The sequence below is a fragment of the Labrus mixtus genome, chromosome 9 (genome assembly GCF_963584025.1).
Source record: "Labrus mixtus chromosome 9, fLabMix1.1, whole genome shotgun sequence".
NCBI classification, from domain to species: Eukaryota; Metazoa; Chordata; class Actinopteri; order Labriformes; family Labridae; genus Labrus; species Labrus mixtus.
In genome coordinates, this window is record NC_083620.1 from 20,679,583 (window position 1) to 20,694,395 (window position 14,813).

A 14,813-nucleotide genomic window follows, 5' to 3' on the forward strand; every position below is an offset into this window, starting at 1 on the left:
CCGACGGTTCTGAATGCATCTTTTTCATTTGGAGTAATGCGCATGCGCAGAAACAGTCTCCGTAGCCTATCATGTATGGCCTTTTCTGTATTTGAATTCAAGCCCTGCCGTTAGAGGAAGGGGTATTTTGCTTCTTTTTTTTTTTCTTATATATTTTTTTCCAGAGATAAATCAAGAATATAAACGCTAAAGAATGAGTCACACCACTTATTCACAACAGACCACACACACACTCAGTCTCCCAGTTTGGGTTTCACTATTTATTTTCTTGAAGACAACCTATCCTGTAAAGCCTATCTCCCCAAAAGGTTTTTGGGCAAACCAACTTTTTCCTTCAATGTCATAATTTTAGATTTGAAACCACATGTTTGCTAACAAGGAATGCTGCAAAAAAAAAAAAATACCCCTATGTTCAACAGAAGGTGTATGAGCACAATGTGTAATCATTTACTACAGTGTTTGAAGTTAACACAAAAAAGGGTAAGCAAGGGTAAGTTTGTACACCTAGCTGGTATAAGAGGAAAGAGGAGTATGGGGGGCTAAGGACCCTGCAAGGTACTAAAGGTACAGCAATCTTGTTCATGGGTTTATTTATTATTCAGGAGAACCCACTTAGGACAACTCCAGCCTGACATTTGGGACACCTTTTGACCTTGAGAAAAAGGAGGTTAAATCCTCTCTTAGTCTAGCTGAGATATATTAGCAGATTTTTTTTTTTTTACTGCTGCTCCTGAAGTAAAGTCATTATTTTCTCAAGAATCACTAAAAAGCATCATTAGATTACTCTAGAAAGACAACAAAGATTGTGGTTGTGTGATGCATATTGTAAAGGTCGATGGCTGGTCAAAACCTATGAAACCAACCGACAAACCTTCAGGCCTCACTTCGCAGTACATGTGCAAAACCATAGATTATTTAGCAAGTCGGACACTAGTGGGGTGGGGTGGGGGGGGTAAGGGAAGGGGAAACATGTAACATTTAAGCACAGTTTTACTTAAAATGAAAATTACACTGTATCCACAGCCTAAGGAAACTAAAATACCCTAAAAAATAACTGTGCTATAGTTTAGTACATGCAAAGGTTATGATTCACAATCCTACGTGAAATGGCCATTGTTCTCTTCTTCCTTATGGCGACAATACTGCGAAGCAGGGATTCGCTGTGTATTGAAGGAAAAGTAATGAAGTGTCACAAGGGGGAACTGGTCATTTGGTTGATTATAGTGATGGTGTCAATATTTCACAGCATCAAGCCCATGTCTGGTGCGTAGGTTAGGGTCTGTATGAGGGTGGAATACGGTCATCGTCATTCACCTTTACAGAAGCAATGAAACTAAAAGCTGAAAATAAAAAGTATCATAAAAAGGAACACACTGGAGGCAAAAAGAAAAGCCCACAAGCCACCAAATGCATCTTGATACAATGCACTGCTGCTCCATACCTGCCATAGCATTGTCCAGTGTCAATTAATACTAACTTAACAATACTTGAAAACAAAAAAGTAATCCTTGTGATGACGTTTTTTTTTTTTTTTTTCATTTCCAAAGTTCTTCCTTTCAGGGATTAGAGGATCAGCCTCTCCTTCAAAGGCAGAATTTCTTTCCTGAAACCTTTGCTAACCTCAGTGTTGCATTTCTAAATTTTGTTTCTCTCCAGATGTTGTGTTTGTATTTTTTATTTTCCCGTCTCTTGCATGCGTTCTCACCCAGCCTTGCATACTCCCAGTCACGCACGCAGCCAAGCACACTCAACTCATCCGTCCATTCTCTCGCACATATGCGACACGCGCAGCCGGACTCCTGGCCCCGCCCACCAGGGGGAGAGGATGATGCCCTGTCGAGGGCTTCGCGTTGGAGGAGATGAACCTGGCTCCTCAGCACTGAGTCCAGTCATTCATACACAATGGGTCCATTCACACACATGTCTGATAGCGTGGCCGATTGGGGGAGGGGCACGTTGAGGGTGGCGCCCTCTGTAGTCGGAGGACCGCAGAATTGTGATGGTTTGTGGTTCATCTCAGTTCGTAATTAAAGTTATTTTCATGGCTGCATTTTGTTGAGTTGTAATATTTCAAGATCTCTTGATTTCTTATTTTTTGATGTCCTTGGTTCTCCCCGGGCAGACATCGAGTTTTTTGTTGTCATTTGAAGTAGTTTTCCGAAGACGACAGCTCCAATAACAGAAGTTATGTCGGCATGTCTCTCAACACATTCGATGTAGATGTTTTGCTTTTTTGCAACATGTAGCCACTCATTCTCACTCGCACCCACTCGCCATCTCAAACTTCATTTGGGCTGGTTTCCCCTGGAATGCCAAATGAAATCCACACATTTTTCTCTCAGATAAGATGCAGCCATGGATCCCACGAGCCAAGCACAATGGATCAAATTTTTCACACTCTCGCTTTCTCTCGCTCTTTCTCTCCTAATTTTTTTATGTTGAACAGAGTGCTGCATCGTGAACAAAACTCCAGAATACCCCAGATGCCGTCTAGAACTGGAATCCCTCGGCTGGCACGTTGGCGGAGTTAAAGCCGTAAGTCCCGCCCTGGATGGCCTCCGGGACCAGGCTGTTGTCTTCATCGATCTGAAAGGAAGAGGAAGACAAGGGGAGTTAAAAAAGCAGATTGGTTTTGTGATTCTCTACTATTTTGTCCAAAAACTTCAGTGTGATAAAAAATAAATCCCAAAGTACATTAGCAGGTACTAATGAAAGCTAAAAAAAAAAAGCAAACAGAGTGGAGGGGGGGAACAGATACGCTGATATGCAGGGGCGTGTCCAGACGTTTTTTGACGAAGGTGGCCCCACTGACTTATGGAGGGGTGGCATGAAGTACGTGGGCACACTCGCACTCACCCTTCTATCCCCACTAATGACATGAACTTCTAAGTAACACAACTTTGAAAAATATAAATCTTAGGGTGATTCTTTAGGGACTCAAAAAGATGTATGAGCCAAGTTACAATTTAAAGTACTTTGTTGTGCGCTGTTTAACTTGCAAAATTGACCTGCAATAAACTTCCAAGTTAGACAGTGTGCATGAATCTTTGCTTGGAAATAATTGTGGAAATATCAAAGTATGTATAGAATTTATTTACAACTAAAAGTACTAAAAAAACAAAGCTACTTAATTTACACAAAAAGAAAACTACCAGCAGAGTGTTATCCAGAACAGCTCAAAACTGAAGTCTTGCCTCTGATTAAGCAAATAGCCAATCATAAATTTGGATTTGGGGATGGCCAATCAGATTTCAAGGGGGTCCCATGCCCTACCGCTAACTTTAACCCACCCCTGGACACACCCCTGTTGATATGTAATGATAAAATTAACTTTTAAGGTGAAACTCTAACTGCATCCACTTGTAACTTACATCATCAGATGAGAAGAATTGATCAATAATTTCATATGCCAATTTGTAGATATCTTCATTTTCATGATTCTGCAGTTGCTCCACCTTTTCCAAACCTGAGGAACAAAGAAAATAAGAAATTAAATACCATCAAATCACACGTGAACAACTTTTGGTCACTGCTACAAAAAACTGAACTGGTAAAAATAAAACTCACCTCCGCATTCTTCAATGAGGTTAGCGATGGTTTCAGCCTCATCGTCTGCCATCTTGAGGATATTGCTGAGGCCATCGAGCACAACCTGCACAACCTGAGCGTCTTTAACTGTCAGCAGGTTGCAGAATGGAGGGATTACCTGCTTTTCAATCAGGTGTGCTACCTGTAGGACAGCAGACAATGGCATGTATTACAGTACATATCGAGTCTGACAAAATGCACAAAGAAGGAATACATTAACAGCAGCAGTTCCGGTTTTATTGACAGTATCTGCTGATGTGATGTTGCATGTTCAGATTTTAGCATTAAATGTGAAAAAGTGATACACCCGAAAGAAGAAGAAAAAAAAACGTCTCTTCTACCTGATCTTTTCTTCCACTTATTGTCAGGTTGCTGATGGCCCATGCTGCTTCCTTCTGAGTGCCGAAGTCACCCTAAAAAAACAAGAAGGGTGAGTTACATGTATTCTTCCCAAACATGAGCCACTTGAATGTCAAACACTTTTTTTTTTAATGGGAATAGTTTTACACACCTTGTCCAGCAGGTGTATGATCATGGGGACTAGCTTGGCTTCGATCACAGCCTGCACCTGCTGCTGGTTACCCGCCGTGATGTTGGAAAGGAACCACACTGCCTCCTACAGGACAAACATCAAAATTAAAAGACTGACAGGTTTCCACCGTTGAGACAGACAGTGGAGCCATAGAGGTTCACATGTATACGGGTTTTCTACTAACCAAAGATGCTGAAGGGTCATCATGTCAAACAATCAGTGTGTTTTAGTGTCTGAACTGGATCAGAATCCAGAGGTCAAACCTGTGAAGTTGACCTCTGGTCGAGACAGAGTGCTGAGGGAGGGGCAAGGGTGGTTTTGAGGCTCTAATCATCAACCATGTCACCAATAAGGGCCTCTTTTTAAGTGACAGGTCTCAGATGCACTCCGATATCAGCAGAGACATGATGTCTTCAGCACCCTGTGGCCACCAACCCATGGTATCACACATACAATCACATGCACACAGCTAACCCTCCCCCTCCCCCTCCCACAAATCTGTCTACAAGTACCCCCTCCCCTCCACCATGGATCCTCTTCTTCGTCGTCGTCTTCATCTTCACAATTCTTTGTAATGGACTGCTACTAGAACCTATCTGACCCGTCTGTACCTCTCACACAGCATTCATACGAGCACCAAGTCTCTGATTTCATCACTTCCAGAGATTGACAGGGGAATGTGTACTTGTGTAAGAGGGAGCGAGTGGAGCGTGTATTACCTTGTTGATCTTCTCCTTTGGGTGTGTGAGGAGTGCAGGGAAGTGGCTGAGAGCGTCACAGTTGAGCACCACCTGGGTCTGTTCATCAGTGCCAGTCACAATGTTCCCAACAGCCCTCAGGGCAGCAGTCTATTTGTGGAGAGTAGAAATGGAATGAATGAATAAAAGTGCTTTTCAAGGATACTTAATGTTTTTTTAAAGACTTTTAAGCAAGAGAATCTCTGTATAATGTTGGTGCAGCTCTGTAATGAATGATATATATATCTACAGTTGACATAGTGTTTGTAATACACAGCAAAAAGTCATTAATATAACTCAGTTAAATACTGTTTTCTCTTCATACCTGGACTTTGACTTCCTGGTGACTGAGTAGGGGTACCAGATGGGGAACGATGCCGGAGTCTATGACCATCTGGATCTGCTCGTTCCCAGCGTCCGTGAGATACGAAAGAGCCCACACTGTGTCGACCAAGATCTGGAGGTAGCAGAGGAGGGGAAAAACACCAATGAATACCTTCTCCTTCCTATAAAAACTTCTTACAATCATTATGATTGATCAGGGGCTTCAGTTTAGGTTATATTACACTGCTGAAGACTAAAGGCACCACAGCATACTAAAACAAAAGTGGACAAATCAGAATACTCACACTGACATCAGTATGGTGGATCAGCACGCAGAGAGCTGGCAGGATCTGAAAAAAAAGAAGAAAAGAGAGCTGTCAACGCTGAGTGACGTGAAAAAAACATCACCAAGATTCCCGTTCGTCAAGTGTCAGTAAGCATTGATGGATCACACACCACAACACCTGATAGACCTGAAGTAATTTCAACAGCAACACACTGAAGTTTGCCACATTCAACCAGCTTACAGAGAACATAAATAGAGCTTCAGATATCCAACAAATCACCACAGCCCTCTGAGATTTAAGGGTGGTAGAGGCAGAGTGTATTCTCTTACATATAAAAGGAAGAAGGCAGTAGAATAAGACTAGTGAGCAATAACTCCAGAGAGTAGGACTTTCCTCATGTTACCATTTTTTTTTTTAGCAGTTTGCAACACAGATTGAAATGTAGCTTTCTTTTGTATTCACTGCTCAGGGCTACGATAAAGAAATCCTTAATGTTTCCCAAATTTAACAATTGTGTTATCTTATCAAAAGAGATTTTTTTCTCAATCTTAACTTTGATCATTCTCAGGTGTGTCCTTGCTTCGGCTAACCATGGTAAGAACCATGTTGGATCAAAACATTTCCCTTTCTCATAAATTGGGAAAGTACAGTGCATCCTCTCCTATCAGTTGAGCCAATGGTGGCATTTTAAACACACAGTGTCAAACAAGAATGAAAGGCTGTGTGTATCACCTTCTGCTTTTACAAATCAGGACATAATGCGTCTGAAAATGAATATGATAACTCAGGTACCCCACTCATAAATGTCAAATATTAATATTCCATAAGCCACCCAAAATCATACAAATGACCTCCTTATTCAGCCTCCCACTACACTCATACACACCTCCTGAATCGTCTCCATAGGTGGAGGCGGGTCCTTGTGGCGGCACAGGTTGACCATGACCCAGGTGACATTGCGGAGGAAAGTGATGGGGATGGAGGGGCTGATGAAGGAGAGCAGGGGCTTGACCACACCCAAACTGATCACGTAGTCTCTGCACTGAGGGCCATCACCTGAACAACACACACAGACACAAAGGTGAACCACATGTCGACATGGGATTGAATACAATTCTGACACACTCCTGTTAGTGCCGACGGTGACTCACCGATGATGTTGCCGAGGGCCCAGACAGCCTGTTCACACACATTCTGGTGGGGAGATTGAAGCAGCCTCAGGAACAGCGGCACAGCATCTACAGTGTACAGGGGAGGGGGTGTCATACTTTTAATGGCCACTCAGGCAGACTTAAACACCAGACTTTGTAGATTTATAAGTTCATTCCATAACACTGGAGATTACCCGAGAACTAATAAGTGGACAATGAATGCCCCAACAAATAAAGATCTTCGAAAGACATTACAATCAGTGAAGGCTCAAACTTTGGATCAAAACGGACAGAGATATTTTAACCCTGTTTCAGTTTTTTTTTATTCCAGCTTGTCATTAGGGCTGCCACCAAATAAGATCACAAAAAAAGAACTGTGGAAGCATGGTGACAAGAATATCCCATGAACCATTTTTAAAAGGGTCAAAGAATGAATAAATCAAATATTACCAAGCCGGCCATAACAAAGGCTAACGACTGCTATCCAAATATTAAGGTAAACATGGTAAGTGTGGTTGCTCTGGACATATTTCCTTTTCTTAAAGTTTTAATAATTTTATACCTCGTAACTTTGGAACAATCCCACCGAGATAAAACTGACAATTACAAGTGAGTGTCCCATACAGTACATATGATGGAAATTAAAATCAAGAGGGGGGGTGTAGTGATATGTTGTGATGTTGTGACACTTACTGGACTGGACCACAGCTTGGGTCTGCTCTGAGGTACCGGACGCTATGTTGGTTAATGCCCAGGCTGCCTCAAACTGCAGGGACGGGCTGTAGAGAGGTGAGGGATGGAAAAAAGAAGCAGTGAGTGTGATTGGGTTGCCGTTTAAAAAGGGATGCTGATGAGTCATGTATAATTTTTTTCCCTCCATTCCTGGAGGGCGAAAAACTAGAGCACATTTACATAACTGCAACAACTCTCAGATGGGCTAAACCCTGCCGGATCATTTGCTTAACTTCGAAGTGAATAGAAACTTAACATCATCAGGAAAAAGGGTCTACTAATGCTGTATTTATTTCAAATGAGGATTGACTGTGAAATGCAGAAAAACTGAATCTGAAGGTGCTTACTTGTCCTCTCTCTCCAGGCAGAGGACCAGAATAGGAAGAATCCCAGACTTTATCAGGTCATCAATGGGAGGGTTACGGTCACTGGACAACAACTTCCTGCAAAAGCAAAGAGAAAAAACAAGACCCATTACTCACACATTCACCCTCACACAGCTTAGTATCTACACAAAGAGAGAAACAGTTAAAGAATGTGAACAGTCTACATGTTATAAGTTACAAAAACACCAACATTACACAACAACGGGTACATTGTGAGGGCATCTGCAGTGTCAAGATACAACTGCAGGTTAGACTTCAGGGAACAGAGCATAACAGGCAAAGAAATAAATGAAATAAAAAAGGGTCCTACAACATGAACCAGTTTCACTTATTCAGTTAACCTATGATGAAAAGGACGCAACATTAAAAAGGACCGCACTACAATGGCCAGTAATCAGTTAGGAAAGACTTGCTGTAAATCACTAGTGTCTACCTAAGCTGGAAAAACTCAGCTGCTAAAATTTCACTTGTACTATTTGCAGGCTGCAATAACAGATGAACAACATGTGAATCTGGATTATATTTAATCTGCCATTGTTAATGTGCATACAAAAGATCAGCATGAAATAGCATATCAGTAACTAACATGTTATTTATGGCTTGTAATGATTAGCTAAAGGCAGGGGAATCATGACCTTTAGAGTAGCTAACTATAAAACACCAGCCCTTTCTTACACCTCCCTCCAAAGACTTCCTCAGAACATATGTGCACTGCCTCAATTTAAAGTGCAGGGGGAGTCCATTAGGGAATGTTTGTGGGAGCAGAAAAGTGCATTGTTGCCATTTCTTTCTGTATCAAACTCTGCTTCTGCCATTCCCGTGCAGCTCGCTTGCTAGCTTAAGCTTGTTGAACTCTCCTGTCCTTCACACTTAGTGCAAAGGCAGATTTTGCACAGAAGGAAGGTGGATTAGAGGCAGGCTGATAGCCCATCCAATCATATCGAGTGAGCCTGAGAATTTACTCATCTTTGTAGTTTGTGACGAGTTGCATCCTCTATTCGTACTAAAAAAAGACGCCGGGCTTTACTCCCCTTTTTTTGTCATTGTCTGTCATCACTTTTACAGAATATCAGTATATCAAGACAAATGTGTGATATAACTAAAGTGAAATAAGCCGCCACATCTCAAAACAAATACAGCAGCATTCAGCTGAACTTTTCACAAAGTCTAGTTCCAGTTGCCTGATCTCTTCAGATGGCAAAGCCTACCTAGACACTTTTAAACCGTGTGCATCCATATGACATTAAACGATAATATATATAGACATCAGTTTTTGGTGTAGAGGTGGTGCACTACAGTCTAAAAGTGTTAGGGTGTGTGTTCCTACCTTGCAGCCTGAACAGCACTCAGCTGGACTCCTTGGTTATCACTGGTAGCATTCTGCAATATAGACAAAATGAAATTGACTCGTATACAATATTTTAAATATATTACAAGAATCCCTATACAGTCAGAGGTATGGAAGTTAATAATACTAATATACAGATATTCAAGCTACACATAAGACAAGCTTCTTCAACACTTTAACTCAATATTGTTCAACCTTAATGATTTACGTTAGAGGCTAAGAGTTCAGTTCTGATGCTTAATATACTTCTTCTTGAGTTCAAGTTGAATGATGACCAAGAATAATAAATATATCATACTTACTTGTACTATTGCTTCAAGAGAGGTGTTTTGCTGTAAAATACAAAAGTTGGAATGTCACACATTTGTAACACATGCAGTATGCAATGTCAAAAGTTACAAAAAGATCACTAACAGGTTACATTATAAACTGCTGGTAAGTTCAAAGAAAAAGCCTAAAGTAATCTGAGCTCCCTGGGGCGGGGGTTCATATCCTGGCATGACCAAACAAGACTGAGCAGACATCTGTTGGTGTCCTAAAATTACTTTTGTATGCGACGTTAAAAAGGAAGGAAGGAAAGTCACCAAAGCAGTGCTGACCACAGAGAAGTGAGGCTGATGGCTGCCACCAGAACAATGTAGTAACTGGCATTCTCACTTGGACCAAGTTGGTGTAACAAAGCGTCAGCAGGGCCGGACGTGCAGGCCAGCATTCAACAGGATCACTTGCCAACTGGCAACCTCACCTGATGCCCTCTTCTGGAGTTCAACACCAAATGTAGGCCAGCTCTGTTATGGACCCCGAGTATCACTTCATATCCCGCACTATGACTTTAAGCCTCATTCTAAAAAAACAGACATCTGCATCTAATGGACCATGAATCCTCCGATCAATCACAACAAAAGTCAAAACAGAAAAAAAGAGAAACAAAACCCTGCATGCAAATACGAAAGTACTCGCAGTAGATTTATATTTGTGTGTTTACATTACGCTGCTGGGGAAGATTTAACAGACAACCATGGCCTAGTTGGGTCTAGGGAAATGAACAGTGGTGATAAGAACTCAGACAAGAGCAGAGAAAAAAAATATCTAAAGAAAGCTGAGGGGCATTTTTGTAAACATCTGATATCAGAAGACGGCATATAAAATCTAATAAGCTCAGCAGGCAAAAAAATAACCAAGAAGGCGTCAAACTGATTAAACAAATACTTTTGTTATTTTCTAACCATGAAAACAGGCCCAGTGCAGCTTAGGAAGTACATCTGCAAGCTCACTGACAAATAGTTCTCTAATGCGTTGCAGTGAGTTAGCATGTCATTGTTGATATACTGCTAAGCAGCCAGTTTAAGTCAGCCCTCTCAATACCAATCTGCTGTTACTGTGATTGAATTTCTGAACTGCTGAGTAGCCATTTTTAATAGCACCACACGTAGAGCATGTTAGTTGTGGTGGGCTTCTTGATCAGTCCACTTTTTGTGGCGTTAGCCTAAAAGATAAAGATCTGATGTGTGCTAACGCTACATCCATGAAGGGATGAATGGGAACATGTTCCGTTGAGCTTTATGCTTTATAGTGAGTGAAAGAAATGTAACATACCGATCTGAAATCTCCGTCAACATCAGAGTCCTCACAGATGTCTTCATGGGGCACATTTCTCCTCTTCAGAAGGTGCTCATCTCTTTTGTTCTGTGATGGAGGTCACAAAATTTGAATCTCATGTATACTCCAGTAGAAATTCATAATGATAATAGGGAAACAAACACATCTTCAACCCTTATTTTAGAGACAAACGGCAAATAATAAAATACAGAATTTAAAAACATAAATCATTTGGTGTTTTTAGTTGATACCCCATATGAGAGAATGATTTACCTTTCTGAGTTCCACCACTACCTCGGTCCTCTGTCTTCTCATAGTCTGTGGGAAAGACGGTTCATTAGTATTATATAACAAGGAACTTTAATCCCAACCATGGGATGCCAAGACAGTGACACAAGCTAGGACATTAAATTTGGGAACAGTCTGAGATCAGGATCCAGTTTGTGCAGCCAGAGCTGAATTGCAGTGTCATTCATACCCTCAGCATAAAGTCAGCAGCCTGCTCACAGCGTATGACAGCATCCAAACACTCTAGTCATTAGTCTGAATTTGTGTGATTCAGCACATGTTATGCAAAACTTTGTCTCATCAAGTCAGCTTATCCAGTCTATGGTTTTCTCTGATGAACCAGTTTAATGTAGCTTCTTCCAAACCAGGAACACAGGCCACAACTCTGTTAACCTAACTGTGCTATACATACTTGCATTTGATATTTTTTTAAATCCTTGGTTTCATAACATATTGTCAGCGTCAATATATGTAAAAAGTAAAAAAAAATAATTAAAAAAAATGCATTATTTTATTAGTTGCAATACAACATATTAGAAGTATTTATAAAGAGATTTAAATGTAGACAACTGATAGAAACGAATCATATACTGTTCCTACCTCTAAAATGTGATTAGAAAATCTAACTAACACTCTCCATTTGGAAAGGATAAGATATGTCCTGAAGGACAGACTTCAACAATTCAATAAAACCTGGAAACCCCTTGTATCATATCTGGCCGAATACAACAGTCCTCGTCCTAGCACACACTGTACAACAACTGAGATTGTTGAAGAGTGAAGGTCTCTAAGGGTTGTGGGGGGGGGGGGGGCAGGGGGGGGGGTTAAGGGTTGGGTGGGTGTGTTTTTTATTTTAGTATTATTGGTACTCTGTTTGTTTCTCTGTTCTTTACATTGCATGTTATTGCACTTTATTTCTCGACTACCTTATTTAAATATTACCTCTAGTGCCCATCAATATATCTGAGCTTCAAATAACATCAGGGTTACATGCACAACTGTAATAACTATAAAAACGAGTCTGAAATATATTGTTGAATGTATGTCTGATTTACTTGCTCAATAAAATATGTGAATGAGAAACGAATCATATCTGTTCATAATCTCATGTCTTTTTTCTAAATTATAAAATACACAATTTATTTTTTGTGATACACATCATATCTTAAGTTTGGTGAAGTGTTTCCTACCTAATCAAAGTTGATTTTATGGAAGCAGTATTAACTTGGTGGACCATATTTTAGAAGGGAACCTGGATTTAGCCACCATGAGACAATATGAGGACCAGCTTGTTGTGTGTTCATCACTGACAGACCTCCAATCACTACATTAACTTATGACCATGTTACTGATGTCTGGAGGGGGGGGGGGGGGGGCTAACTACCTCTGAACAGAAACTACTTGTCAAACAGGATGTGTGAGTGTGTGTCGTGCTCATACACATGTTAAAACATCCCCTTCTAACAACAATGAAGCAAGAGTGAAGCAGACTGTAAATCAACTGGTTACTGATGGATCCAGCGTTAAGTAGCTTTGATCTCTGCCGTCATGTGATCCTGTTAACAAGCATGATGGTCGAGCTCTCTACGCAATGTGTGTCATGTTAATTAACCTATAGAAACAACATTTTAAACACCGCGGGATGATATTAAATAACACATGTAATTAACCAGCTACTAGGCTAACTGGTTTCCGCCATTGTTTTTGGTCATAAAGACGGGGGATGGGTGGACCTGCAGCCACCAGTAACGCTGAGCTTAACGGCGGCTAGCACCGAGCTAGCACGCAGGTTAGCTCAACTGCAGTATCAAAATAGCGCCAACTGAAGCTGTTTTTGCTCATCAATGACAACCTCAAGATCATTTTTATACACTTTAAGATATGTATTTAACATATTAATTGGCTAACATATCGACCAAATCCGATTCCCGTGGGTGATGTGCTTCAGTTTAAGTTAGCATGTGGGCCTGGCTAACTAGTTAGCTAGCTAGCTAGCTAGCAGAGCTCGTCTGAACTCCCGACTCGCTTTTTCGGACATGTTTCATAACCAACGCGGTCTTAAAGGCGCCACAAAACCAAGTGAAACACAACGACAAAGAGTCCAACTAAGGCCAACAATCATAAACGGGTTATATGTGAAGGCCCCGGCCGAGGTTCTGGGTACAAAGTTCCCAATGGTGGAAATTAGAAACGACGTCACAAGGAAGCCAGAAGGCAGAAGCTTGGCCGTGAAACAGAGCCGATCCTCGACAACCAAAATCTGCGTAACTTTTACCTCCAAATCTCGGCCCTTATTCTTGAAATTCTTCAGCCGCTGGTTGTCCAGTTTCTCGTTGTCGGCCATGTTAGCAGTTCTGGTTACGATAAATAGACTGGAGCTCGTGGATTTTTAGCTTGCTGGCTATCCTTTCTGGTTCCCTTTTTCTCCGCCTTCGCTAACGGACTACTTTCTGCTGCTGTCCGCGGTGCATACTGGGAATGCCGGTGGAGGAGGCGACCTCGGACTGGCGTAGAGGAAGGGTGGGGAAATCCCCTTTACTCTCATTGGCTTCCACTGTGAACATCAAATGTGCAGGGCGCGCCACACAACAGCATACTAACTTATATTAATGCAGCATCATAAACACTCAATTCATACAATTTCATAAGTAAATACAGTAAATACTGTCATTTTAAAATTAAAATACTGTACCATGGTACGAGGTTAAAAGATGTTACTGTTTTATTATTTAATTGTGTTGAATGTGAGCACATGTGTATGGAAGCCAATTTCCGCCAGTAAAAAAAATAAAAATGAAAATAATAAAGTCTCATTATTTCGACTTATCTCATTATTATGACTTTATATCTCATAATTTCGACTTTTTATCTCATTATTTTGACTTATCTCATTATTGTGACTTTCTATCTCATAATTTCGATATGTCTCATAACAAAACAATACTGTACCATGGTACCAGGTTAAAAGATGTTACTGTTTTATTACTTAAATGTGTTGAATGTGAGCACATGTTTATGGAAGCCAATTTCCGCCAGTAAAAAAATAAAAATGAAAATAATAAAGTCTCATAATTTCAACTTTTTATCTCATGATTTTGACTTTATATCTCATAATTTCGACTTTCTATCTCATAATTTTGACTTTTTATCTCATTATTATGACTTTTTATCTCATTATTATGACTTTTTATCTCATTATTTTGACTTATCTCATTATTATGGCTTTCTATCTCATAATTATGATTGTATTATTTTAATTTTAATTTTTTTAACTGGCGGAAATGGGCTTCCATACATGTGTACATCAAAATCACATCTATATTTTTTGTGATTAGTGTTGCTGAAGGGAATCAATTAAACATATTGTGGATAACCCTTGAATTACTCTTCATATCCTCTAGTCCCACTCCGCTGATGGCTGAACATGGCTGGATGAACCAGGCCCTGCCCTCACACACTCGTCTCAACTCCAGTTTCAGGCAGAGAGACTCGAGGCTCAGAGCTCCATGAAGGTCCTGTTTATTGGCAAGAACTATGAGAGGAACTCCTCTGAGACTCTCATACCTCATGACCTGGGAAATTGAGAAAAAATAAGAAACAAGGAGCGCTTTTGTGATTGTGATTTTCTTTTACGGCGATGCTGGAACACAACCTTCTCAACTTTAAAAGTTCCCACAAAATATCTTTAGATTTTTCTCAAAATGATCAACTGCAATTTAATTTGTGAAGTGTTGTTGACTTCATTGAAAAAGAGTATTTATTTATTGCCAAGTGCCTTATTTTGTTTTTCCTTGTTCAAAAGTAAATAGAAAAGGGAAAATTGTGATTAAAACCGAATAAC

General features: G+C 40.5%; 1 protein-coding gene across 1 annotated transcript; it reads right to left on the minus strand.

Moving 5' to 3' along the window:
• Positions 1-239: 239 nt before the first annotated feature.
• On the minus strand, positions 240-13,449 carry kpna4 (karyopherin alpha 4 (importin alpha 3)). The gene is made up of 17 exons (XM_061046787.1): positions 13,248-13,449; positions 10,958-11,002; positions 10,682-10,771; positions 9,388-9,417; positions 9,065-9,117; positions 7,699-7,794; positions 7,313-7,398; positions 6,620-6,706; positions 6,355-6,524; positions 5,487-5,531; positions 5,183-5,314; positions 4,840-4,968; positions 4,100-4,204; positions 3,930-4,001; positions 3,568-3,730; positions 3,372-3,466; positions 240-2,586 (listed from the first exon to the last, which is right to left on the minus strand). The coding sequence occupies exons 1-17, from the start codon at positions 13,314-13,316 to the stop codon at positions 2,491-2,493; spliced, it is 1,563 nt and encodes a 520-aa protein (XP_060902770.1). The 5' UTR covers positions 13,317-13,449; the 3' UTR covers positions 240-2,490.
• Positions 13,450-14,813: the final 1,364 nt, after the last annotated feature.

Coding starts and splice junctions, on each gene's coding strand:
- kpna4 (XM_061046787.1), bottom strand. CDS start 13,316: ATGGCCGACAACGAGAAACTGGACAACCAGCGGCTGAAGAATTTCAAG. Junction 7,795..9,064: donor AGTGCTGTTCAGGCTGCAAG/GTAGGAACACAC, acceptor TTGCTTTTGCAG/GAAGTTGTTGTCCAGTGACC. Junction 6,707..7,312: donor CCAAGCTGTGGTCCAGTCCA/GTAAGTGTCACA, acceptor TGTACACTGTAG/ATGCTGTGCCGCTGTTCCTG.